Source organism: Ranitomeya variabilis, chromosome 8, assembly GCF_051348905.1.
Source record: "Ranitomeya variabilis isolate aRanVar5 chromosome 8, aRanVar5.hap1, whole genome shotgun sequence".
In the NCBI taxonomy this organism is placed as follows: Eukaryota; Metazoa; Chordata; class Amphibia; order Anura; family Dendrobatidae; genus Ranitomeya; species Ranitomeya variabilis.
The window spans coordinates 215725475-215750526 of NC_135239.1; the positions used below are offsets into that span (position 1 = coordinate 215725475).

Genomic DNA, 25052 nt, shown 5'->3' on the forward strand with positions numbered 1-25052 from the left:
CATGTCTCCTGCTCGCTCTCACATTCGCCTGTCTCCATGTCTCCTGCTCGCTCTCACATTCGCCTGTCTCCATGTCTCCTGCTTGCTCACATTCGTCAGTCTCCATGTCTCCTGCTCGCTCTCACATTCGTCTGTCTCCATGTCTCCTGCTCGCTCTCACATTCGCCTGTCTCCATGTCTCCTGCTCGCTCTCACATTCATCTGTCTCCATGTCTCCTGCTCGCTCTCACATTTGTCTGTCTCCATGTCTCCTGCTCGCTCTCACATTTGTCTGTCTCCATGTCTCCTGCTCGCTCTCACATTCGTCAGTCTCCATGTCTCCTGCTCGCTCTCACATTCGTCAGTCTCCATGTCTCCTGCTCGCTCTCACATTCGTCTGTCTCCATGTCTCCTGCTCGCTCTCACATTCGTCAGTCTCCATGTCTCCTGCTCGCTCTCACATTCGTCTGTCTCCATGTCTCCTGCTCGCTCTCACATTCGCCTGTCTCCATGTCTCCTGCTCGCTCTCACATTTGTCTGTCTCCATGTCTCCTGCTCGCTCTCATGATCGTCTGTCTCCATGTTTCCTGTTTGCTCTCACATTCGTCTGTCTCCATGTCTCCTGATCTCACATTCATCTGTCTCCATGTCTCCTGCTCGCTCTCACATTCGTCTGTCTCCATGTCTCCTGCTTGCTCACATTCGCCTGTCTCCATGTCTCCTGCTCGCTCTCACATTCGCCTGTCTCCATGTCTCCTGCTCGCTCTCACATTCGTCTGTCTCCATGTCTCCTGCTCGCTCTCACATTCATCTGTCTCCATGTCTCCTGCTCGCTCTCACATTCGTCTGTCTCCATGTCTCCTGCTTGCTCACATTCATCTGTCTCCATGTCTCCTGCTCGCTCTCACATTCGTCTGTCTCCATGTCTCCTGCTCGCTCTCACATTCGCCTGTCTCCATGTCTCCTGCTCGCTCTCACATTCGCCTGTCTCCATGTCTCCTGCTCGCTCTTATGTTCATCAGTCTCCATGTCTCCTGCTCGCTCTCACATTCATCTGTCTCCATGTCTCCTGCTCGCTCTCATGATCGTTTGTCTCCATGTCTCCTGCTCGCTCTCACGGTTCATCTGTCTCCGGGTCGCTCCCACATTCATCTACTTTTCTCCTTGCTCCCATGTTCATCTACCTTTCTGCTCGCTCCCATGTTCGTCTATCTTTCCGCCCGCTCCCACATTCGTCTACCTTTCTGCTCGCTCCCATGTTCGTCTATCTTTCCGCCCGCTCCCACATTCGTCTACCTTTCTGCTCGCTCCCATGTTCGTCTATCTTTCCGCTTGTTCCCACATTCATCCACCCTTCGGCTCGCTCCCATGTTCGTCTATCTTTCCGCCCGCTCCCACATTCGTCTACTTTTCTGCTCGCTCCCATGTTCATCTACCTTTCTGCTCGCTCCCATGTTCGTCTATCTTTCCGCCCGCTCCCACATTCGTCTACTTTTCTGCTCGCTCCCATGTTCATCTACCTTTCTGCTCGCTCCCATGTTCGTCTATCTTTCCGCCCGCTCCCACATTCGTCTACCTTTCTGCTCGCTCCCATGTTCGTCTATCTTTCCGCCCGCTCCCACATTCGTCTACCTTTCTGCTCGCTCCCATGTTCGTCTATCTTTCCGCTTGTTCCCACATTCATCCACCCTTCGGCTCGCTCCCATGTTCGTCTATCTTTCCGCCCGCTCCCACATTCGTCTACTTTTCTGCTCGCTCCCATGTTCGTCTACCTTTCTGCTCGCTCCCATGTTCGTCTATCTTTCCGCTCGTTCCCACATTCGTCTACCTTTCCGCTCGTTCCCACATTCATCTACCTTTCTGCCCACTCCCATGTTCGTCTATCTTTAAGCTCGTTCCCACATTCGTCTACCTTTCCGCTCGCTCCCACGTTCGTCTAACTTTCCGCTCGCTCCCACGTTCGTCTACCTTTCCGCTCACACCTGCAGCCATTTTCTTGGTGTGGTTACGCGAGAGATTGATCAGAATATTGAGGCTGTGTAGCCTCACCCCTTTGGTCAGTGTTTGGTGCCTGTTGGTGGATGGTTTCCAGGTGAGACCGCACCATTCTTCACACGTTGGCTGTTGTATCTCTCACCCTTCCGCACTCGTGACAAACTTCGCTTGGTGTTTACCAACTAAATCGCACTCCTCTAATAAAAACACGAAGCTGCGGCAGCGACAGAACATATACATAACTATGTACACACGAGCGTCTCAAGGCGCTCTCTCCGTTATTTGAGGCATTTTCCAGTAGCAGTGATGCGTGAAATGAAAATTGGACAGAGGTGCACAGAGGTGGGAGAGACGGAGACAGACGATGAGCACGAGCAGAAGACGCAGGGACACAGAGAGACGATGAGCATGAGAGCGAGCAGAAGACAGGCACATAAAGAAACAGACGATGAGCATGAGAGCAAGCAAAAGAGGGAAATACAGAGACAGACGATGAGCATGATAGCGAGCAGAAGGCACGGAGATACAGAGACAGACGATGAGCATGAGAGCGAGCAGAAGGCACGGAGATACAGAGACAGACGATGAGCATGAGAGCGAGCAGAAGGCACGGAGATACAGAGACAGACGATGAGCATGAGAGCGAGCAGAAGGCACGGAGATACAGAGACAGACGATGAGCATGAGAGCGAGGAAAAGACAGGGAAATACAGAGACAGACGATGAGCATGATAGCGAGCAGAAGGCACGGAGATACAGAGACAGACGATGAGCATGAGAGCGAGGAAAAGACAGGGAAATACAGAGACAGACGATGAGCATGAGAGCGAGGAAAAGACAGGGAAATACAGAGACAGACGATGAGCATGAGAGCGAGGAAAAGACAGGGAAATACAGAGACAGACGATGAGCATGAGAGCGAGCAGAAGGCACGGAGATACAGAGACAGACGATGAGCATGAGAGCGAGCAGAAGGCACGGAGATACAGAGACAGACGATGAGCATGAGAGCGAGGAAAAGACAGGGAAATACAGAGACAGACGATGAGCATGAGAGCGAGCAAAAGGCACGGAGATACAGAGACAGACGATGAGCATGAGAGCGAGGAAAAGACAGGGAAATACAGAGACAGACGATGAGCATGAGAGCGAGGAAAAGACAGGGAAATACAGAGAGACGATGAGCATGAGAGCGAGCAGAAGACAGGCACATAAAGAAACAGACGATGAGCATGAGAGCAAGCAAAAGACAGGGAAATACAGAGAGACGATGAGCATGATGAGAGCAGAAGACACGGAGATACAGAGATAGACGATGAGCATGAGAGCGAGGAAAAGACGGAGATACAGAGACAGACGATGAGCATGAGAGCGAGCAAAAGACAGGGAAATACAGAGACAGACGATGAGCATGAGAGCGAGGAAAAGACAGGGAAATACAGAGAGACGATGAGCATGAGAGAGAGCAGAAGACACGGAGATACAGAGACAGACGATGAGCATGAGAGCGAGGAAAAGACAGGGAGATACAGAGACAGACGATGAGCATGAGAGAGAGCAGAAGACACGGAGATACAGAGACAGACGATGAGCATGAGAGCGAGGAAAAGACAGGGAAATACAGAGACAGACAAGCATGAGAGAGAGCAGAAGGCACGGAGATACAGAGACAGACGATGAGCATGAGAGCGAGGAAAAGACAGGGAAATACAGAGACAGACAAGCATGAGAGAGAGCAGAAGGCACGGAGATACAGAGACAGACGATGAGCATGAGAGCGAGGAAAAGACAGGGAGATACAGAGACAGACGATGAGCATGAGAGCGAGTAAAAGACATGGAGATACAGAGACAGACGATGAGCATGAGAGCGAGCAGAAGGCACGGAGATACAGAGACAGACGATGAGCATGCAGAAGACACGGAGATACAGAGACAGACGATGAGCATGCAGAAGACACGGAGATACAGAGACAGACGATGAGCATGCAGAAGACACGGAGATACAGAGACAGACGATGAGCATGCAGAAGACACGGAGATACAGAGACAGACGATGAGCATGCAGAAGACACGGAGATACAGAGACAGACGATGAGCATGCAGAAGACACGGAGATTCAGAGACAGACGATGAGCATGCAGAAGACACGGAGATTCAGAGAGAGACGATGAGCATGCAGAAGACACGGAGATACAGAGACAGACGATGAGCATGAGAGCGAGTAAAAGACAGGGAGATACAGAGACAGACGATGAGCATGAGAGCGAGGAAAAGACAGGGAGATACAGAGACAGACGATGAGCATGCAGAAGACACGGAGATACAGAGACAGACGATGAGCATGCAGAAGACACGGAGATACAGAGACAGACGAGCATGCAGAAGACACGGAGATACAGAGACAGACGAGCATGCAGAAGATGTGGGGACGAGAAACAATGAGTCTCAAAGTGAGCAGAAGAAGCATGGACCCCAAGAAGACGTGGGGACGAGGACACAGGCGAAGAGCACGAGAGCGAGCACAGGAGCGAGCACAGGATGCAGACACGACACCTGGACACATGTGAGGGGCGGTGGGGGCAGAGCAGACACTGTAATACATGGACCAATCACAGCAGCCGTCACTGACACAGCACATGATGGCGCCCCCCACAGGACAAATCTATGACGTGAGGACGTCCAATAAAACCCAATGTGCAGAGCAAAAGACGCTATAAACATAACAGAAAGTTTTGCGGCATTCATATATTTATTCCCATAGCACCGAACATCTCTGCTTGCTGTCACGTTTTGGTACATACAGAGGCTTCAATCCAGAGCTCATACTTCCACTGCTGATGGTTTGCTACAATTGTATCCAGTGTAAACAACCCTCCACAACCTGGACTCCAGACTGATACGTTACATACACTGACACATTGTAACAAAACAACAGGGCTGTGCTGCGGATGTATCTGGCAATCCTAAGCTCACCAGAACCCGTAACCTCTCTGCTGATCCATAGTCACACATGGATACAACTGTAACAAACCCTCAGCAGTGAGCAGTATTAGGCCAGCAGGGATGAAGCAGAGGTCATCAGATGCAGAAGTAGGGAGGTGGGATGCGAGGGGACGCCCACTGTACTCACCACGGCCTCCTGCGGACGTCGTACAGGTCGATCTTGCTGGGAGCCCTCCAGCGGGTGGCTGTGGTGACAGACAGCAGAGTTAGGGCCTCCAGCACTCGATGAGCCGCCATGACGCCGCCATCTCCGCAGCTCTCACCTGGGTAGTATCGGGTCACGCCGGTCGCGCTGCCGAACACCTGCCACAGCAGAGTGGGGTCCTCCTGCCGGTTCTGGATGAAGACGTTCTCCAAGGCGTCCGTCCAGTTCAGCTCGTTCAGGATGACGGTAGCTGGGGAGACAGGGGGCAGCGGCAGGGAGAGGGGTCAGCCATAGGGAGACCGGGGAGATCAGGGGTCTGCATGGGGGTCGGTGCTCACGAGCAGAGATGGGCGACCCCAAGAGTAAAGTTCAGAGTCCGTACCGAACACCTATTGTTCGGGCACCGATCACGGACCACCAGGGAGTCCGTGCTACTGTTCGGCTTTGGCCCCCGAATACCGTGTGTTTCTCATGCCATCAAGTGTGCAACAGCGCGGCAAGCAAAGTCCCCAGCTGCCAGTTTTATCTGGCTGCTTATAAAATACGAGGGAACCCAAAAATATATATATATATATATTTAAATTATTTACAGCGCAGGAGCGGCTGATGAGTACTCCCATCAGCTCCTGCTCTCACTTATTAGCTGCAGCAGGTGTTGGATGATGGGAGCAGTAGTCCCATCAGCTCATGCTCTCACTGTTATTAGCTGCAGCTGGTGTTGGATGATGGGAGCAGTAGTCCCATCAGCTCATGCTCTCACTTATTAGCTGCAGCTGGTGTCGGATGATGGGAGCAGTAGTCCCATCAGCTCCTGTTCTCACTGTTATTAGCTGCAGCAAGTGTCGGATGATGGGAGCAGTAGTCCCATCAGCTCCTGTTCTCACTGTTATTAGCTGCAGCAAGTGTCGGATGATGGGAGCAGTAGTCCCATCAGCTCCTGTTCTCACTGTTATTAGCTGCAGCAGGTGTTGGATGATGGGAGCAGTAGTCCCATCAGCCGCTCCTGCTCTCACTGTTATTAGCTGCAGCAGGTTTTGGATGATGGGAGCAGTAGTCCCATCAGCTCCTGCTCTCACTGTTATTAGCTGCAGCTGGTGTCAGCTGATGGGAGCAGTAGTCCCATCAGCTCCTGTTCTCACTGTTATTAGCTGCAGCAGGTGTCGGATGATGGGAGCAGTAGTCCCATCAGCCGCTCCAGCTCTCACTGTAAGGCCGGAATCACACACAGCAAGATACGGCCGAGTCTCGCAGGTAAAAACAAGATCTGGCACCGGCACTCCGGAGCGGAGCGTGCAGCTCAATGTATTGCTATGCGGCCGCACGCTCTGCTCCGGAGTGCCGGTGCCAGAGCTTGTTTTTAACCTGCGAGACTCGGCTGTATCTTGCTGTGTGTGATCCCGGCCTTATTAGCTGCAGCAGGTGTTGGATGACGGGAGCAGTAGTCCTATCAGCCGCTCCTGCTCTCACTGTTATTAGCTGCAGCAGGTGTTGGATGATGGGAGAAGTAGTCCTATCAGCCGCTCCTGCTCTCACTGTTATTAGCTGCAGCAGGTGTCGGATGATGGGAGCAGTAGTCCCATCAGCCGCTCCTGCTCTCAGTGTTATTAGCTGCAGCAGGTGTCGGATGATGGGAGCAGTAGTCCCATCAGCCGCTTCTGCTCTCACTTATTAGCTGCAGCAGGTGCGGATGATGGGAGCAGTAGTCCCATCAGCCGTTCCTGCTCTCACTGTTATTAGCTGCAGCAGGTGTCGGATGATGGGAGCAGTAGTCCCATTAGCCGTTCCTGCTCTCACTGTTAGCTGCAGCAGGTGTTGGATGATGGGAGCAGTAGTCCCATCAGCCGCTCCTGCTCTCACTGACATTAGCTGCAGAAGGTGTTGGATGATGGGAGCAGTAGTCCCATCAGCTCCTGTTCTCACTGTTATTAGCTGCAGCAGGTGTCGGATGATGGGAGCAGTAGTCCCATCAGCAGCTCCTGCTCTGTTATTAGCTGCAGCAGGTGTTGGATGATGGGAGCAGTAGTCCCATCAGCCGCTCCTGCTCTTTTATTAGCTGCAGCAGGTGTTGGATGATGGGAGCAGTAGTCCCACCAGCCGCTCCTGCTATGTTATTAGCTGCAGCAGGTGTTGGATGATGGGAGCAGTAGTCCCATCAGCTGCTCCTGCTCTGTTATTAGCTGCAGCAGGTGTTGGATGATGGGAGCAGTAGTCCCATCAGCCGCTCCTGCTCTCACTGTTATTAGCTGCAGCAGGTGTCGGATGATGGGAGCAGTAGTCCCATCAGCCGCTTCTGCTCTCACTTATTAGCTGCAGCAGGTGCGGATGATGGGAGCAGTAGTCCCATCAGCCGTTCCTGCTCTCACTGTTATTAGCTGCAGCAGGTGTCGGATGATGGGAGCAGTAGTCCCATTAGCCGTTCCTGCTCTCACTGTTAGCTGCAGCAGGTGTTGGATGATGGGAGCAGTAGTCCCATCAGCCGCTCCTGCTCTCACTGACATTAGCTGCAGAAGGTGTTGGATGATGGGAGCAGTAGTCCCATCAGCTCCTGTTCTCACTGTTATTAGCTGCAGCAGGTGTCGGATGATGGGAGCAGTAGTCCCATTAGCAGCTCCTGCTCTGTTATTAGCTGCAGCAGGTGTTGGATGATGGGAGCAGTAGTCCCATCAGCCGCTCCTGCTCTTTTATTAGCTGCAGCAGGTGTTGGATGATGGGAGCAGTAGTCCCATCAGCCGCTCCTGCTATGTTATTAGCTGCAGCAGGTGTTGGATGATGGGAGCAGTAGTCCCACCAGCCGCTCCTGCTATGTTATTAGCTGCAGCAGGTGTTGGATGATGGGAGCAGTAGTCCCATCAGCCGCTCCTGCTCTGTTATTAGCTGCAGCAGGTGTTGGATGATGGGAGCAGTCGTCCCATCAGCCGCTCCTGCTCTATTAGCTGCAGCAGGTGTTGGATGATGGGAGCAGTAGTCCCATCAGCCGCTCCTGCTCAGTTATTAGCTGCAGCAGGTGTTGGATGATGGGAGCAGTAGTCCCATCAGCCGCTCCTGCTCAGTTATTAGCTGCAGCAGGTGTCGGATGATGGGAGCAGTAGTCCCATCAGCCTGGACCAATGATGGAGGTAAACCTTGTACCTCCGATCACAGCTGCGGGCTCATGTCATCTGACAGCTGGGAACCGCGTCTGTGACCGATGGGGATGATTTTACGGCCAATCAGAAGTGGTGCTTGTCGTGCTTTCATGCACATGACATCGTGGCAAACGCTGGATGTTTATGCTCACCATCCAAGTGAATGGGGTCCGGGGTCGGGTGCTGTCCTGGTACCTGAACCCAAAGTTTTATTTAACTGTTTGGCAGAACCTGAACATCAGGGGTCCGCACATCTCTACTCACGATGAGACAATCAGGAGCAAAGGAGAAAAAAAAAGAAAAATGCCCAAAAGGAGGTGGGAGCAGCGGAGGCGGGGGCGACATTTGGGGGGTTCACGTTACAGATCGACGTTTAAATGATGTCATTAAAGGGCCGGCGTCCCATCTTCTGTGAATAGAGGACGATTATTGTGCGATTCAAAAGTTCAGACAGTTTCTCCCCATGTTCAAGATCTCTGCTTGCTGTCAGCGAAAGGAAACACTGACTGCTTACATTTAGGTGTCACACTGTTACGTTCCCAGACTGCCACATTATCAGTGTAGCCAATCCTGGACTCACACATACACACTGTAGCAAACCCTCAGCTGCGGAGCGCATGGTTTGTGCCTCTGCTTTCTGTCATTGACTGGGAAACAATTATCTTCTACATTCAGAGATTCTGAAAATGGCACAGAATGGACCACAAGGTGCTGACTGCTCCCAGGATGCAATGTGCGCGATGCCGTCGGCAGACTACAACTCCCAGCAGGCACCTCGGGTACTCACAGCCCTTGTAGATGTCTGTCGGGATCTGCACCGCCGTGTACGAGTAATTCACTTTCGTCCTGAAGTTTGGATCGTCGCTGAACTCCAGCTTTAGGGAGTTTGACGGCTCCCGAGGTTCATCCTCGCCCTCCAGATCTTCCTAAAAGAGGAGAAGGACAATGAGCCCCAAGAGAGGCGAGAACGCGGACCGCCCCAAGAGAGGCGAGAACGCGGACCGCCCCGGAGGCGTCGCGGGACTCACGTATTCTGTGTCCGCCTTGGAGTCGTAATATTCAATATCTTCTTCCTAAAAGGAGAGAAAGGCAGTCAGAACGCTGCTGAAATACTCTGTGCCGCTGGCAGCCCGCAGGACGTGATGCGTGGCCGCGGCGCTCTCTTACGTGGTCACCGTACCGGATTGTGCACACGTCTCGGCACACGAGAGGGGAGGGATACCGCCACAATAACCCCCCCACCCTGACCGCAGCTCGGACGTGCGTGCAGGACGGCGTCAGTCCGGCGCTGACAGTAACAGATCATCGCGTCTCCCAGGCTGCAGTCTCGCTCCAGCTCCGATCCATTGCTATTCCAGTCATTCTTCCCCGGATCCCGCACCATCGCCCCCCCCTCCTCCTCCTCGCCGACCCCCCTCCTGCCCCCCCGCTCCTCGCCCCGGAGCGTAATGAAACCTGACATTATATCAAACATTATAAAGACTCTCATTTGATGAAGATCATTCGTCAACACACAAACCTATTAACCAGCAGAAAGCGCCGGCCGTGCGCCTCTCCCCGAGCACGTGCGCTGGATCCGAGAGCGCCGCACCTCACGCCGCAGACTCATTCCGACTGCAGATCACACGCGCCGCGCTCCCAACGTTCAGGTGAACTCACCCTCAAGGTCATTGCCAAGGACGAGAATGACAAAATCTGTTCTCAAACGGCCGCACTTTGCTTATTGGAAAGGTAAAATTCTGCAATTGCAAATCACTCAGAAAAACGGAGACATAAACCGGCAACAAAGGGCAAAACACAAGAAAATCATCTACATAGAAAACCGCAGACCTCTGAGCCTCACACCTGCCGAGGACACGATTACTACATACAGTATATAGCAGTTATATATTGTATATAGGGGCAGTATTATAGCAGTTATATTCTTGTACATAGGGGCAGTATTATAGTAGTTATATTCTTGTACATAGGAGCAGTATTATAGTAGTTATATTCTTGTACATAGGGGCAGTATTATAGTAGTTATATTCTGGTACATAGGGGCAGTATTATAGTAGTTATATTCTTGTACATTGGGGCAGTATTACAGTAGTTATATTCTTGTACATAGGAGCAGTATTATAGTAGTTATATTCTTGTACATAGGAGCACTATTATAGTAGTTATATTCTTGTACATAGGAGCAGTATTATAGTAGTTATATTCCTATACATAGGAGCAGTAATATAGTAGTTATATTCTTATACATAGGAGCAGTAATATAGTAGTTATATTCTTGTACATAGGGGCAGTATTATAGTAGTTATATTCTTGTACATAGGAGCAGTATTATAGTCATTATATTCTTGTACATAGGAGCAGTATTATAGTAGTTATATTCTTGTACATAGGGGGCAGTATTATAGTAGTTATATTCTTGTACACAGGAGCAGTATTAAAGTAGTTATATTCTTGTACATAGGGGCAGTATTATAGTAGTTATATTCTTGTACATAGGGGCAGTATTATAGTAGTTATATTCTTGTACATAGGGGGCAGTATTATAGTAGTTATATTCTTGTACACAGGAGCAGTATTAAAGTAGTTATATTCTTGTACATAGGAGCAGTATTATAGTAGTTATATTCTTGTACATAGGAGCAGTATTATAGTAGTTATATTCTTGTACATAGGGGCAGTATTATAGTAGTTATATTCTTGTACATAGGAGCAGTATTATAGTAGTTATATTCTTGTACATAGGGGCAGTATTATAGTAGTTATATTCTTGTACATAGGGGCAGTATTATAGTAGTTATATTCTTGTACATAGGGGCAGTATTATAGTAGTTATATTCTTGTACATAGGGGGCAGTATTATAGTAGTTATATTCTTGTACATAGGAGCAGTATTATAGTAGTTATATTCTTGTATATAGGAGCAGTATTATAGTAGTTATATTCTTGTACATAGGGGCAGTATTATAGTAGTTATATTCTTGTACATAGGGGCAGTATTATAGTAGTTATATTCTTGTACATAGGAGCAGTATTATAGTAGTTATATTCTTGTACATAGGGGCAGTATTATAGTAGTTATATTCTTGTACATAGGAGCAGTATTATAGTAGTTATATTCTTGTACATAGGGGCAGTATTATAGTAGTTATATTCTTGTACATAGGGGCAGTATTATAGTAGATATATTCTTGTACATAGGAGCAGTATTATAGTAGTTATATTCTTGTACATAGGGGCAGTATTATAGTAGTTATATTCTTGTACATAGGAGCAGTATTATAGTAGTTATATTCTTGTACATAGGGGCAGTATTATAGTAGTTATATTCTTGTACATAGGGGCAGTATTATAGTAATTATATTCTTGTACGTAGGGGGCAGTATTATAATAGTTATATTCTTGTACATAGGAGCAGTATTATAGTAGTTATATTCTTGTACATAGGAGCAGTATTATAGTAGTTATATTCCTGTACATAGGAGCAGTATTATAGTAGTTATATTCTTGTATATAGGAGCAGTATTATAGTAGTTATATTCTTGTACATAGGGGCAGTATTATAGTAGTTATATTCTTGTACATAGGAGCAGTATTATAGTAGTTATATTCCTGTACATAGGAGCAGTATTATAGTAGTTATATTCTTGTATATAGGAGCAGTATTATAGTAGTTATATTCTTGTACATAGGGGCAGTATTATAGTAGTTATATTCCTGTACATAGGAGCAGTATTATAGTAGTTATATTCTTGTATATAGGAGCAGTATTATAGTAGTTATATTCTTGTACATAGGAGCAGTATTATAGTAGTTATATTCTTGTACATAGGGGCAGTATTATAGTAGTTATATTCTTGTACATAGGGGGCAGTATTATAGTAGTTATATTCTTGTACATAGGGGCAGTATTATAGTAGTTATATTATAGTACATAGGGGCAGTATTATAGTAGTTATATTCTTGTACATAGGAGCAGTATTATAGTAGTTATATTCTTGTACATAGGGGCAGTATTATAGTAGTTATATTATAGTACATAGGGGCAGTATTATAGTAGTTATATTCTTGTACATAGGAGCAGTATTATAGTAGTTATATTCTTGTACATAGGGGCAGTATTATAGTAGTTATATTCTTGTACATAGGGGGCAGTATTATAGTAGTTATATTCTTGTACATAGGGGCAGTATTATAGTAGTTATATTATAGTACATAGGGGCAGTATTATAGTAGTTATATTCTTGTACATAGGAGCAGTATTATAGTTATATTCTTGTACATAGGAGCAGTATTATAGTAGTTATATTCTTGTACATAGGGGCAGTATTATAGTAGTTATATTCTTGTACATAGGAGCAGTATTATAGTAGTTATATTCTTGTACACAGGGGCAGTATTATAGTAGTTATATTCTTGTACATAAGGGCAGTATTATAATAGTTATATTCTTGTACATAGGAGCAGTATTATAGTAGTTATATTCTTGTACATAGGGGCAGTATTATAGTAGTTATATTGTTGTATATAGGAGCAGTATTATAGTAGTTATATTCTTGTACATGGGGCAGTATTATAGTAGTTATATTCTTCTACATAGGAGCAGTATTATAGTAGTTATATTCTTGTACATAGGAGCAGTATTATAGTAGTTATATTCTTGTACAGAGGGGCAGTATTATAGTAGTTGTATTCTTGTACATAGGGGCAGTATTATAGTAGTTATATTCTTGTACATAGGGGCAGTATTATAGTAGTTATATTCTTGTACATAGGAGCAGTATTATAGTAGTTATATTCTTGTACATATGGGCAGTATTATAGCACTTATATACTTAATTGCATGTACCGATGCTCGACACTGCCCTGTCACTCCTCGCCAGTAGCATCAGTAAAGTCTAATTATGTGATTGTCGCATCCTCGGGACAGAGGACAGAACGTTCCATCAGACGGAATCATAATGACACAGATTTCCCCACTAGGAGCCTGCGGCTGCCTCTCACGTGATGGCGGCATTTTTAGCACAGACCATCAGGATCTGGATGTGTCCAATCCCTAACACCAGAATTTAAAGAAAATATGACCACTGATTTCTAAGAGGAAGAAGGGAGGTATGAATGTGATATGACTGTAGCAGGCACATGTCACCCAGCGATGGTTACACACTTCCATCTGTATTTTCCTCTACACATTGGCGCAGTACGAAAATTGCTCGTAAGATGAGATGTCAGACCGCACACCCCCGTCATTCTGTGAGCCTGGCACATACATCCAGACAGCCGCCATCTGCTCTCCTGAGCCAACTGTCTGGACACTGTGCCCAGCGCGCTGCCCAGACTTCAGTGGAAGCTTCAAACCAGGCAAAGTTCTCGAAGAAAACAGAGGGGCCCCAGAGCGAGGGATGAGGGGACCCTCTATGTAGCAGATCACTTAGCTTGATCCACTCAGCAGACGTATAAAGGAAGAGGCAGTAAAGGAGACGATCACATCATTGTCACAGATGAGACTTTCCTTTACCCCTGTCATTCCTTAAAGAGTCACATCAAGAGCGGCATTCACAAATCTACTGGTGGCTGCAGACAGGATCTTATCATGTATCTCTGTATACAGGGAGCTCCCCCTAGTGGTGGCTGCAGACAGGATCTTATCATGTATCTGTATACAGGGAGCTCCCCCTAGTGGTGACTGCAGACAGGATCTTATCATGTATCTCTGTATGCAGGGATCTCCCCCTAGTGGTGGCTGCAGACAGAATCTTATCATGTATCTCTGTATACAGGGAGCTCCCCCTAGTGGTGGCCGCAGACAGGATCTTATCATGTATCTCTGTATGCAGGGATCTCCCCCTAGTGGTGGCTGCAGACAGAATCTTATCATGTATCTCTGTATACAGGGAGCTCCCCCTAGTGGTGGCCGCAGACAGAATCTTATCATGTATTTCTGTATACAGGGAGCTCCCCCTAGTGGTGGCTGCAGACAGGATCTTATCATGTATCTCTGTATACAGGGAGCTCCCCCTAGTGGTGGCTGCTGACAGAATCTTATCATGTATCTCTGTATACAGGGAGCTCCCCCTAGTGGTGGCTGCAGACAGGATCTTATCATGTATCTCTGTATACAGGGAGCTCCCCCTAGTGGTGGCTGCACACAGGCTCTTATCATGTATCTCTGTATACAGGGAGCTCCCCCTAGTGGTGACTGCAGACAGGATCTTATCATGTATCTGTATACAGGGAGCTCCCCCTAGTGGTGGCTGCAGACAGGATCTTATCATGTATCTCTGTATACAGGGAGCTCCCCCTAGTGGTGACTGCAGACAGGATCTTATCATGTATCTCTGTATACAGGGAGCTCCCCCTAGTGGTGGCTGCAGACAGGATCTTATAATGTATCTCTGTATACAGGGAGCTCCCCCTAGTGGTGACAGCAGACAGGATCTTATCATGTATCTCTGTATACAGGGAGCTCCCCCTAGTGGTGGCTGCAGACAGGATCTTATCATGTATCTCTGTATACAGGGAGCTCCCCCTAGTGGTGGCTGCAGACAAGATCTTATCATGTATCTCTGTATACAGGGAGCTCCCCCTAGTGGTTGCAGACAGGATCTTATGTATCTCTGTATACAGGGAGCTCCCCCTAGTGGTGACTGCAGACAGGATCTTATCATGTATCTCTGTATACAGGGAGCTCCCCCTAGTGGTGGCTGCAGACAGGATCTTATCATGTATCTCTGTATACAGGGAGCTCCCCCTAGTGGTGGCTGCAGACAGGATCTTATCATGTATCTCTGTATACAGGGAGCTCCCCCTAGTGGTTGCAGACAGGATCTTATGTATCTCTGTATACAGGGAGCTCCCCCTAGTGGTGACTTCAGACAGGATCTTATCACGTATCTCTGTATACAGGGAGCTCCCCCTAGTGGTGACTGCAGACAGGATCTTATCATGTATCTCTGTATACAGGGAGCTCCCCCTAGTGGTGGCTGCAGACAGGATCTTATCATGTATCGCTGTATACAGGGAGCTCCCCCTAGTGGTGGCTGCAGACAGGATCTTATCATGTATCTCTGTATACAGGGAGCTCCCCCTAGTGGTGGCTGCAGACAGGATCTTATCATGTATCTCTGTATACGGGGAGCTCCCCCTAGTGGTGGCTGCAGACAGGATCTTATCACGTATCTCTGTATACAGGGAGCTCCCCCTAGTGGTGACTGCAGACAGGATCTTATCATGTATCTCTGTATACAGGGAGCTCCCCTAGTGGTGGCTGCAGACAGGATCTTATCATGTATCTCTGTATACAGGGAGCTCCCCCTAGTGGTGGCTGCAGACAGGATCTTATCATGTATCTCTGTATACGGGGAGCTCCCCCTAGTGGTGGCTGCAGACAGGATCTTATCATGTATCTCTGTATACGGGGAGCTCCCCCTAGTGGTGACTGCAGACAGGATCTTATCATGTATCTCTGTATACGGGGAGCTCCCCCTAGTGGTGACTGCAGACAGGATCTTATCATGTATCTCTGTATACAGGGAGCTCCCCCTAGTGGTGGCTGCAGACAGGATCTTATGATGTATCTCTGTATACAGGGAGCTCCCCCTAGTGGTGGCTGCAGACACATCTTATCATGTATCTCTGTGAACAGGGAGCTCCCCCTAGTGGTGGCTGCAGACAGGATCTTATCATGTATCTCTGTATACAGGGAGCTCCCCCTAGTGGTGACTGCAGTCAGGATCTTATCATGTGTATCTGTATACAGGGAGCTCCCCCTAGTGGTGACTGCAGACAGGATCTTATCATGTATCTCTGTATACATGGAGCTCCCCCTAGTGGTGACTGCAGACAGAATCTTATCATGTATCTCTGTATACAGGGAGCTCCCCCTAGTGGTGACTGCAGACAGGATCTTATCATGTTTCTCTGTATACAGGGAGCTCCCCCTAGTGGTGACTGCAGACAGGATCTTATCATGTATCTCTGTATACAGGGAGCTCCCCCTAGTGGTGGCTGCAGACAGGATCTTATCATGTATTTCTGTATACAGGGAGCTCCCCCTAGTGGTGGCTGCAGACAGGATCTTATCATGTATCTCTGTATACAGGGAGCTCCCCCTAGTGGTGACTGCAGTCAGGATCTTATCATGTGTATCTGTATACAGGGAGCTCCCCCTAGTGGTGACTGCAAACAGGATCTTATCATGTATCTCTGTATACATGGAGCTCCCCCTAGTGGTGACTGCAGACAGAATCTTATCATGTATCTCTGTATACAGGGAGCTCCCCCTAGTGGTGACTGCAGACAGGATCTTATCATGTTTCTCTGTATACAGGGAGCTCCCCCTAGTGGTGGCTGCAGACAGGATCTTATCATGTATCTCTGTATACAGGGAGCTCCCCCTAGTGGTGGCTGCAGACAGGATCTTATCATGTATCTCTGTATACAGGGAGCTCCCCCTAGTGGTGGCTGCAGACAGGATCTTATCATGTATCTCTGTATACAGGGAGCTCCCCCTAGTGGTGACTGCAGACAGGATCTTATCATGTATCTCTGTATACAGGGAGCTCCCCCTAGTGGTGGCTGCAGACAGGATCTTGTCATGTATCTCTGTATACAGGGAGCTCCCCCTAGTGATGACTGCAGACAGGATCTTATCATGTATCTCTGTATACAGGGAGCTCCCCCTAGTGGTGGCTGCAGACAGAATCTTATCATGTATCTCTGTATACAGGGAGCTCCCCCTAGTGGTGACTGTAGACAGAATCTTATCATGTATCTCTGTATACAGGGAGCTCCCCCTAGTGGTGGCTGCAGACAGGATCTTATCATGTATCTCTGTATACAGGGAGCTCCCCCTAGTGGTGGCTGCAGACAGGATCTTATCATGTATCTCTGTATACAGGGAGCTCCCCCTAGTGGTGGCTGCAGACAGGATCTTATCATGTATCTCTGTATACAGGGAGCTCCCCCTAGTGGTGGCTGCAGACAGGATCTTATCATGTATCTCTGTATACAGGGAGCTCCCCCTAGTGGTGGCTGCAGACAGGATCTTATCATGTATCTCTGTATACAGGGAGCTCCCCCTAGTGGTGGCTGCAGACAGAATCTTATCATGTATCTCTGTATACAGGGAGCTCCCCCTAGTGGTGGCTGCAGACAGGATCTTATCATGTATCTCTGTATACAGGGAGCTCCCCCTAGTGGTGGCTGCAGACAGGTTTATGTCCATCATATATCATCAGGTCTATGCAGATTGCGATCTGAGCTGTATAATGTAGTATAATAGCAGTAAGCAGCACAAGGATCTGGTGTTACAATTGGACGTCCACGTCACAGCGGAGAGGAGAAAATGTAGAGATGTAATTGTAATAATAAACACAGGAAATAGTAACTTTACATAGCTGCACCTTGTCATATACAGATATACCCGGCAGCGCCCGCCGTTACACGTACGTAGTTTTTGAAGATTTTACAATGGAGGCAGAGTAATGATGAGTGCAGTGTCGCAGAGTTAACAGGGCGGCGGTGTCGGATCGCTCTCTGCCGTCGCGCAGAGCACAGTTACGCCGCAGTCATTAAAATGAAACGTTCCTTTGGCGACTTAAGATGGAAAGCAGCAGCGTCTTCCTGGAGGACGGGACTGACAGGAGGAGAATGATCCGCGTCTGTGAAAATGGGCGATTACCGCTGGGTCCGTATGGATGAGGCACAGGCGGCGGCCGTTTACCTAGGATCCCCGCGTGCTCCCTGCGGAGCACAGGAGTGATCTGGGGCAGGAGACTGCGCTCTGTCCCTTCCTAACAACCTTGAAGCAATCAGTGAGCAGCCATGCAGGGGGCTGTAATCAGAGCGAGGGGCAGGCGGGAGGCGAGGATGCGGCTCTGTCTGTGGCACATTACACCTCTCGGCCATCTGTCTGCACTGGGCAATGAGAAATCACAGGCCGGGGCTGGCAGGATCTGCATGATGATCGGCGGAGGCGGGGGCACAGGACATCTGGATGGAGCCTCAATCAGAGGAGGAGAGGGAGGGCACGGCGGCTGCCAAGCCATGAAATCACGGCTCTAACTGTGCCCTACACAGCCAAGGCCGGGCAAGGGGGGCTCATGTCATGGCATCCTGGGCAGCCAATGACGGAATTAACATTTGGCTTTTTATTTCCTTAAATGGCTTCATTTTTAACTGTTGTGGAACTACAAGTCCCAGCACAAATAAAAGTTAGGACCCCAGAACAGCCAGTAATATAAATTAAAGACACATCCGGAGCTGCATTCGCAATTCTGCTAGCCAGCATGCTGAATGACTTCACACCTCTGCGTGCTCCTCTTCAGTGACTGGACAGGGGGTACAAGAAGTAGCAGTGCGGGCAGCATTTCCCCAGCGCAGCGGCCCCATGTGGAGACACATGCAGAGACATGGCAGCTCAGCACAGTACTGATGGATCCCTGCTAGCAGCGTGATGAATGCAGCTCTGGGTGTGACTGGAGTATAATAAATGGTGAGGCAGGTGATGGGAGCACTACAAGTCACAGCAGCTCCCTGGTTAGAGATCCTTAGATCGGCATCCAGGGCGCCTACAGGGTTATTCCCAAATCACAACGTTTTCTGTACACGCAGGATTAATCATTTGGCCATTACAGTCCATTTCTACATCTGCACTGATTTTCTGCCATCGCCCCCTAATGAAGCCCCCACCCCGGGCTTACGTCACCCCCCATTACCAATAGATCTGTTCTCCAGTACTTCTAATGCTGCCGATTGTGCACAGAGGCACTAATGACCCTGTCTAAGGAACATCGGACAGCAGCCGGGTTAAAGCTCAGCTCTGCTCTACTATGCTCTGCTCTACTATGCTCAGCTCTACTATGCTCTGCTATGCTCAGCTCTGGTATAATCTGCTATGCTCTGCTCTACTAAGCTCAGCTCAGCACTACTATGCTCAGCTCTGCTCTACTATGCTCAGCTCTGGTATAATCTGCTATGCTCTGCTCTACTAAGCTCAGCTCAGCACTACTATGCTCTGCTATGCTCTACTATGCTCTACTATACTCGGCTCAGCTCTACTATGCTCTGCTCTACTCTACTATGCTCTGCTCTACTCTACTATGCTCTGCTCTACTATGCTCAGCTCTGCTCTACTATGCTCAGCTCTACTATGCTCAGCTCTACTATGCTCAGCTCTACTCTACTATGCTCTGCTCAGCTCTGCTCTACTCTACTATGCTCTACTATGTTCTGCTCAGCTCTGCTCTACTATGCTCAGCTCTGCTCTACTATGCTCAGCTCAGCTCTGCTCTGCTCTACTATGCTCTGCTCAGCTCTGGTATAATCTGCTATGCTCTGCTCAGCTCAGCACTACTATGCTCAGCTCTGGTATAATCTGCTATGCTCTGCTCAGCTCAGCACTACTATGCTCAGCTCTGGTATAATCTGCTATGCTCTGCTCTACTAAGCTCAGCTCAGCACTACTATTCTCAGCTCTGCTCTACTATGCTCTGCTATGCTCTACTATACTCAGCTCAGCTCTACTATGCTCTGCACTGCTCTACTATGCTCACTTCTGCCCTACTATGCTCAGCTCAGCTCTGGTATAATCTGCTATGCTCAGCTCTACTAAGCTCAGCTCTGCTCTACTATGCTCTGCTATGCTCAGCTCTGCTATACTCAGCTCTGGTATGCTCTACTATGCTCTGCTATGCTCAGCTCTGCTCTACTATGCTCAGCTCTACTATGCTCTGGTATAATCTGCTATGCTCAGCTCTACTAAGCTCAGCTCAGCTCTGCACTACTATGCTCTGCTAAATTATGCCCTCTTGTACTATGCTCTTCTCAGCTCAACTATGCTCAGCTCTACAATGCTTTTCTCAGCTCTGCTCTTCTGCTCTACTCTACTATGCTCAGCTCTACTATGCTCTGCTCAGATTTGCTTATCTTTGCTCAGCTCTGCTCTACTAAATTTAGCTCTGCTCAGCTCTACTATGCTCAGCTAAGGTACAAGAATTAAACCCGACCATGGGCTTGTACTGGATATCAGTAATAGTCGTGCAGATCCCGAGCGTCATAGAATAATATTGTGGTACCAGCCCTTTAATCCCGGATATTGGGGTCTGGCCGGGTAGCGGGGTCTGCCAGTGAGGCCCTTTGTGCTCCGCTCACTTATCCAGCACTTTATACTGGTGTGTGGACAGCACATTGGCAGATCGATCCTCGTTACTGGGAGGGTCACTAATTAGCGGAGATTTATCAGTCCCAGCCATCGTCCCACATAGGCTGAGTGCGGACCCCGCAATGGCTGGATGGGTGCGGCTGCTCCAAGCGCAGGGATACAGAGCAGGCTCGGAGTCCGGGAACGTGCAAGTACATGTGAGATTAATGCAGGAACAAGAAAACATGGATAACCCCGGAGACCGGGGAAAAGGAGCCGCGTAGCAGCTCGGGGGGCGACAGACACTCAGCCTGGAGGCCACACAACCAAGCTTCCCAAAATAAGAGGGTTAATGTAAAATTATAAAAAACGTCACGTCTGAAATCAAATGTGGAACATCGCTGCCGAGTCACCATTACATGTGCCATAAAAAATATGGGATTTATAATGTGAGACGATATCGCCCCTGAGACCCCACCGTTCCCTCCATGTCCCGGCTGCCATCTTCCCGCATACATGTGTACCGGTGACAGGCGTGGATGAGAATCCAGCTCTCTGACCGAGGCATGCTGGCCGCAGCAGAGGCTGAAGATTTCCTTTCCTCCTCTCCTCCCTCCAGTCTCCGGTGATGGCGGACCCTCCACAGCCGCAGCCCCCCTCACCTCCTGCTTCTATGTCTGAGAGCTGACACCGGGCAATGACAATCTGATCCAAATTACCTCATTCACCTTCATCAGATCAGACAGAAGCTGGGAGAGCAGAGGGATGAAAGGAGAATAAAGCCAAGGAATAAAGAGAGGAAAGAGGAGAAGGGAGAAGAAGGAAGAGAAGGGAGAAGGAAGAGAAGGGAGAAGGAAGAGAAGGGAGAAGGAAGAGAAGGGAGAAAAAGGAAGAGAAGGAAGAAGAAGGAAGAAAAGGGGGGAGAAGGAAGAGAAGGGAGAAGAAGGAAGAGAAGGGGGGAGAAGGGAGAGAAGGGAGAAGAAGGAAGAGAAGGGGGGAGAAGGGAGAGAAAGGAGAAGAAGGAAGAGGAGGGAGGAGAAGAAAGAGAAGGGAGAAGAAGGAAGAGAAGGGAGAAGAAGGAAGAGAAGGGAGAAGGAAGAGAAGGGAGAAGGAAGAGAAGGGAGAAAAAGGAAGAGAAGGAAGAAGAAGGAAGAAAAGGGGGGAGAAGGAAGAGAAGGGAGAAGAAGGAAGAGAAGGGAGAAGAAGGAAGAGAAGGGAGAAGAAGGAAGAGAAGGGAGAAGAAGGAAGAGAAGGGAGAAGAAGGAAGAGAAGGGAGAAGAAGGAAGAGAAGGGAGAAGAAGGAAGAGAAGGGAGAAGGAAGAGAAGGGAGAAGAAGGAATAGAAGGAAGAAAAAGGAAGAGAAGGGAGAAGAAGGAAGAGAAGGGAGAAGGAAGAGAAGGGAGAAGGAAGAGAAGGGAGAAGGAAGAGAAGGGAGAAAAAGGAAGAGAAGGGGGGAGAAGGAAGAGAAAGGAGAAGAAGGAAGAAAAGGGGGGAGAAGGAAGAGAAGGGAGAAGAAGGAAGAGAAGGGGGGAGAAGGAAGAGAAGGGAGAAGAAGGAAGAGAGGGGACAAAGGAGGAGAGGGGACAAAGGAAGAGAGGGGGGGAGAAGGAAGAGAAAGGAGAAGAAGGAAGAAAAGGGGGGAGAAGGAAGAGAAAGGAGAAGAAGGAAGAAAAGGGGGGAGAAGGGAGAAGAAGGAAGAGAAGGGAGAAGAAGGAAGAGGAGGGAGGAGAAGAAAGAGAGGGGAGAAGAAGGAAGAGAAGGGAGAAGGAAGAGAAGGGAGAAAAAGGAAGAGAAGGGGGGAGAAGGAAGAGAAAGGAGAAGAAGGAAGAAAAGGGGGGAGAAGGAAGAGAAGGGAGAAGAAGGAAGAGAAGGGGGGAGAAGGAAGAGAGGGGACAAAGGAGGAGAGGGGACAAAGGAAGAGAGGGGGGGAGAAGGAAGAGAAAGGAGAAGAAGGAAGAAAAGGGGGGAGAAGGAAGAGAAAGGAGAAGAAGGAAGAAAAGGGGGGAGAAGGAAGAGAAGGGAGAAGAAGGAAGAGAAGGGAGAAGAAGGAAGAGAAGGGAGAAGAAGGAAGAGAAGGGAGAAGAAGGAAGAGGAGGGAGGAGAAGAAAGAGGGGAGAAGAAGGAAGAGAAGGGAGAAGAAGGAAGAGAAGGGAGAAGAAGGGAGAGAAGGGAGAAGAAGGAAGAGAAGGGAGAAGAAGGAAGAGAAGGGAGAAGAAGGAAGAGAAGGGAGAAGAAGGAAGAGAAGGGAGAACAAGGAAGAGAAGGGAGAAAAAGGAAGAGAAGGGAGAAGAAGGAAGAGGAGGGAGGAGAAGGAAGAGAAGGGAGAAGAAGGAAGAGAAGGGAGAAGAAGGAAGAGAAGGGAGAAGAAGGAAGAGAAGGGAGAAGAAGGAAGAGAAGGGAGAACAAGGAAGAGAAGGGAGAAAAAGGAAGAGAAGGGAGAAGAAGGAAGAGAAGGGAGGAGAAGGAAGAGAAGGGAGACGAAGGAAGAGAAGGGGGGAGAAGGGAGAGAAGGGAGAAGAAGGAAGAGAAGGGGGGAGAAGGGAGAGAAAGGAGAAGAAGGAAGAGGAGGGAGGAGAAGAAAGAGAAGGGAGAAGAAGGAAGAGAAGGGAGACGAAGGAAGAGAAGGGAGAAGAAGGAAGAGAATGGAGAAGAAGGAAGAGAATGGAGAAGAAGGAAGAGAAGGGAGAAGAAGGAAGAGAAGGGAGGAGAAGGAAGAGAAGGGAAGAGAAGGAAGAGAAGGGAGAAGAAGGAAGAGAAGGGAGAAGAAGGAAGAGAAGGGAGAAGAAGGAAGAGAGGGGACAAAGGAGGAGAGGGCACAAAGGAAGAGAGGGGACAAAGGAAGAGAGGGGACAAAGGAAGAGGAGAGAGAAAAGGGGAAAGAAGAGGGGAAAGGAAGAGGGGACAAGGGAAGGAAGGAAGAGGGGAAAAAAAGAGGACAAGGAAGAGGGAAAAGGAAAGCAGGAAGAGGGGAAACAAGACAAGGAAGAGGGAAAAGGAAGAGGACAAGAATGACGGGGAAAGAAGAGGGAAAGGAAGAGGAGGAGGAAAAGGGGAAGGAAAAGGGGAAGGAAAAGGGGAAGGAAAAGGGGAAGGAAAAGGGGAAGGAAAAGGGGAAGGAAAAGGGGAAGGAAAAGGGGAAGGAAAAGGGGAAGGAAAAGGGGAAGGAAGAGGGGAAGGAAAAGGGGAAGGAAAAGGACAAGGAAGAGGGGAAAAGAAAGAGGGGAAAAAGAGGGGAAAAGGAAGAGGAGAAGGACAAGGGGAAGGAGAAGAGGACAAGGAAGAGGGGAAAGGAAGAGGAGAAAGGAAGAAGGGAAAGGAAGAGAAGGAAGAGGGGAAAGGAAGAAATGACAAGGAAAAGAGAAAAGGGGGAAGGAAGAGGGAAAAGGAAGAGGACAAGAATGTCGGGGAAAGAAGAGGGTAAGGAAGAAGGGAAAGAAGAGAAGGAAGAGGAGAAAAGGAAAAGGGGAAAGAAGAGGACAAGGAAGAGGGGAAAGGAAGAGGGGGAAGAAAACAAAAAAGAGGACAAGAATGACGGGGAAAGAAGACGGGAAGGAAGAGGGTGAGGAAGAGGGGAAGGAAGAGGGACAAGAAAGAGGGAAAGGAAGATGGAAAGGAAAAAGGGAAAGAAGAGAAGGAAGATGACAAAGAAGAGGGGAAAGAAGAAGGGAGGGAGGAAGGCAAGGAAGAGGGAAGAAGAAAAAAGTAAGGAAGGAGAAGAACAAGAGAAAAAAGAGAAGAGAAGAAGGTAAGAAAGGAAGAAAAGGGAACAATAGAGGAGGGAGGGGAAGGAAAAGGTAACAGAGAGAAGTGAAGGAAGAAGTAGTAAAGGAAAATGTACAGACGAAATAAAAGAGAAGAACAATAGGAATAAAAGGAAAGACAAAAAAGGTAAGAACAAAGAGAATTCAAAAGAAATAGAAGAAGGTAGAGGAAAATGTAACAGATGAAGACAAGAAGGAAGGAGAAGAAAAGAAACCAAAAGTAAAGAAGGGAATGAAAAGGAGAAGATACAGGTAAGAAAGGGAGATGAGAAGGAAAGAGGGAAAAAAGTAAAAGCAAAAAGAAGGTAAAAGAAGACAATGAAAACAGAAAACAAGTGAAAATGTACAAGAGGGTAATGGAGGAAAATGAAATGAGTGAAAGAAAAGGGAGGCAAGAAAGAAGAAAAGGAAGAGAAAGGAAAAAGTGGAGAAGAAAACAAAAAGTGGAGGAACATGAAAGAAGGTAAAGAAGAGGAAGGAGAGGGGGATAAAAGATGAAAAGAAGGGAAAGGAGAAAAAAAATCGTAAAATAGGAAGTAGGAGCAGAAAACAATGAAGGAGAGGTAAAACAGGAAAAAGGAGGACAAGGAAAAGGACAAGGAAGTGGGCAAGGAAGAAGGGAAAGAAGAGGACAAGGTAGAGGGAGAAGACAAGAAAGAGGGTGAGGAAGAGGGTAAGAAAGAGGGGAAAGGAAGTTAGTGGGGAACGAAGAAGTGAAAAAAGAGAAGGAAGAGGACATGGAAGAGGGAGGAGGAAGAGAGGGAAGGAAGAGGGGAAGGAAGAGGACATGGAAGAGGGAGGAGGAAGAGAGGGAAGGAAGAGGGGAAGGAAGAGGGGAAGGAAGAGGGGAAGGAAGAGGGGAAGGAAGAGGGGAAGGAAGAGGGGAAGGAAGAGGGGAAGGAA

At 48.4% G+C, this 25052-nt stretch overlaps 1 protein-coding gene across 8 annotated transcripts in view; it reads right to left on the bottom strand.

Moving 5' to 3' along the window:
- Window positions 1-25052, bottom strand: part of CACNA2D2 (calcium voltage-gated channel auxiliary subunit alpha2delta 2) — a 208470-nt gene that overhangs the window by 47099 nt on the left and 136319 nt on the right. For all 8 annotated transcript variants that reach the window (XR_013218499.1, XR_013218503.1, XR_013218500.1 and 5 more), the window contains exons 5-8: window positions 9278-9322; window positions 9037-9175; window positions 5243-5374; window positions 5107-5164 (exon numbers count right to left, since the gene is read on the bottom strand). Coding sequence is in view for 1 of the 8 variants with exons in the window: in XM_077277026.1 (XP_077133141.1) it covers window positions 5107-5164; window positions 5243-5374; window positions 9037-9175; window positions 9278-9322 (374 nt within the window). In the remaining 7 variants the exon portion in view is untranslated. The remainder of the gene's footprint in view (window positions 1-5106; window positions 5165-5242; window positions 5375-9036; window positions 9176-9277; window positions 9323-25052) is intronic.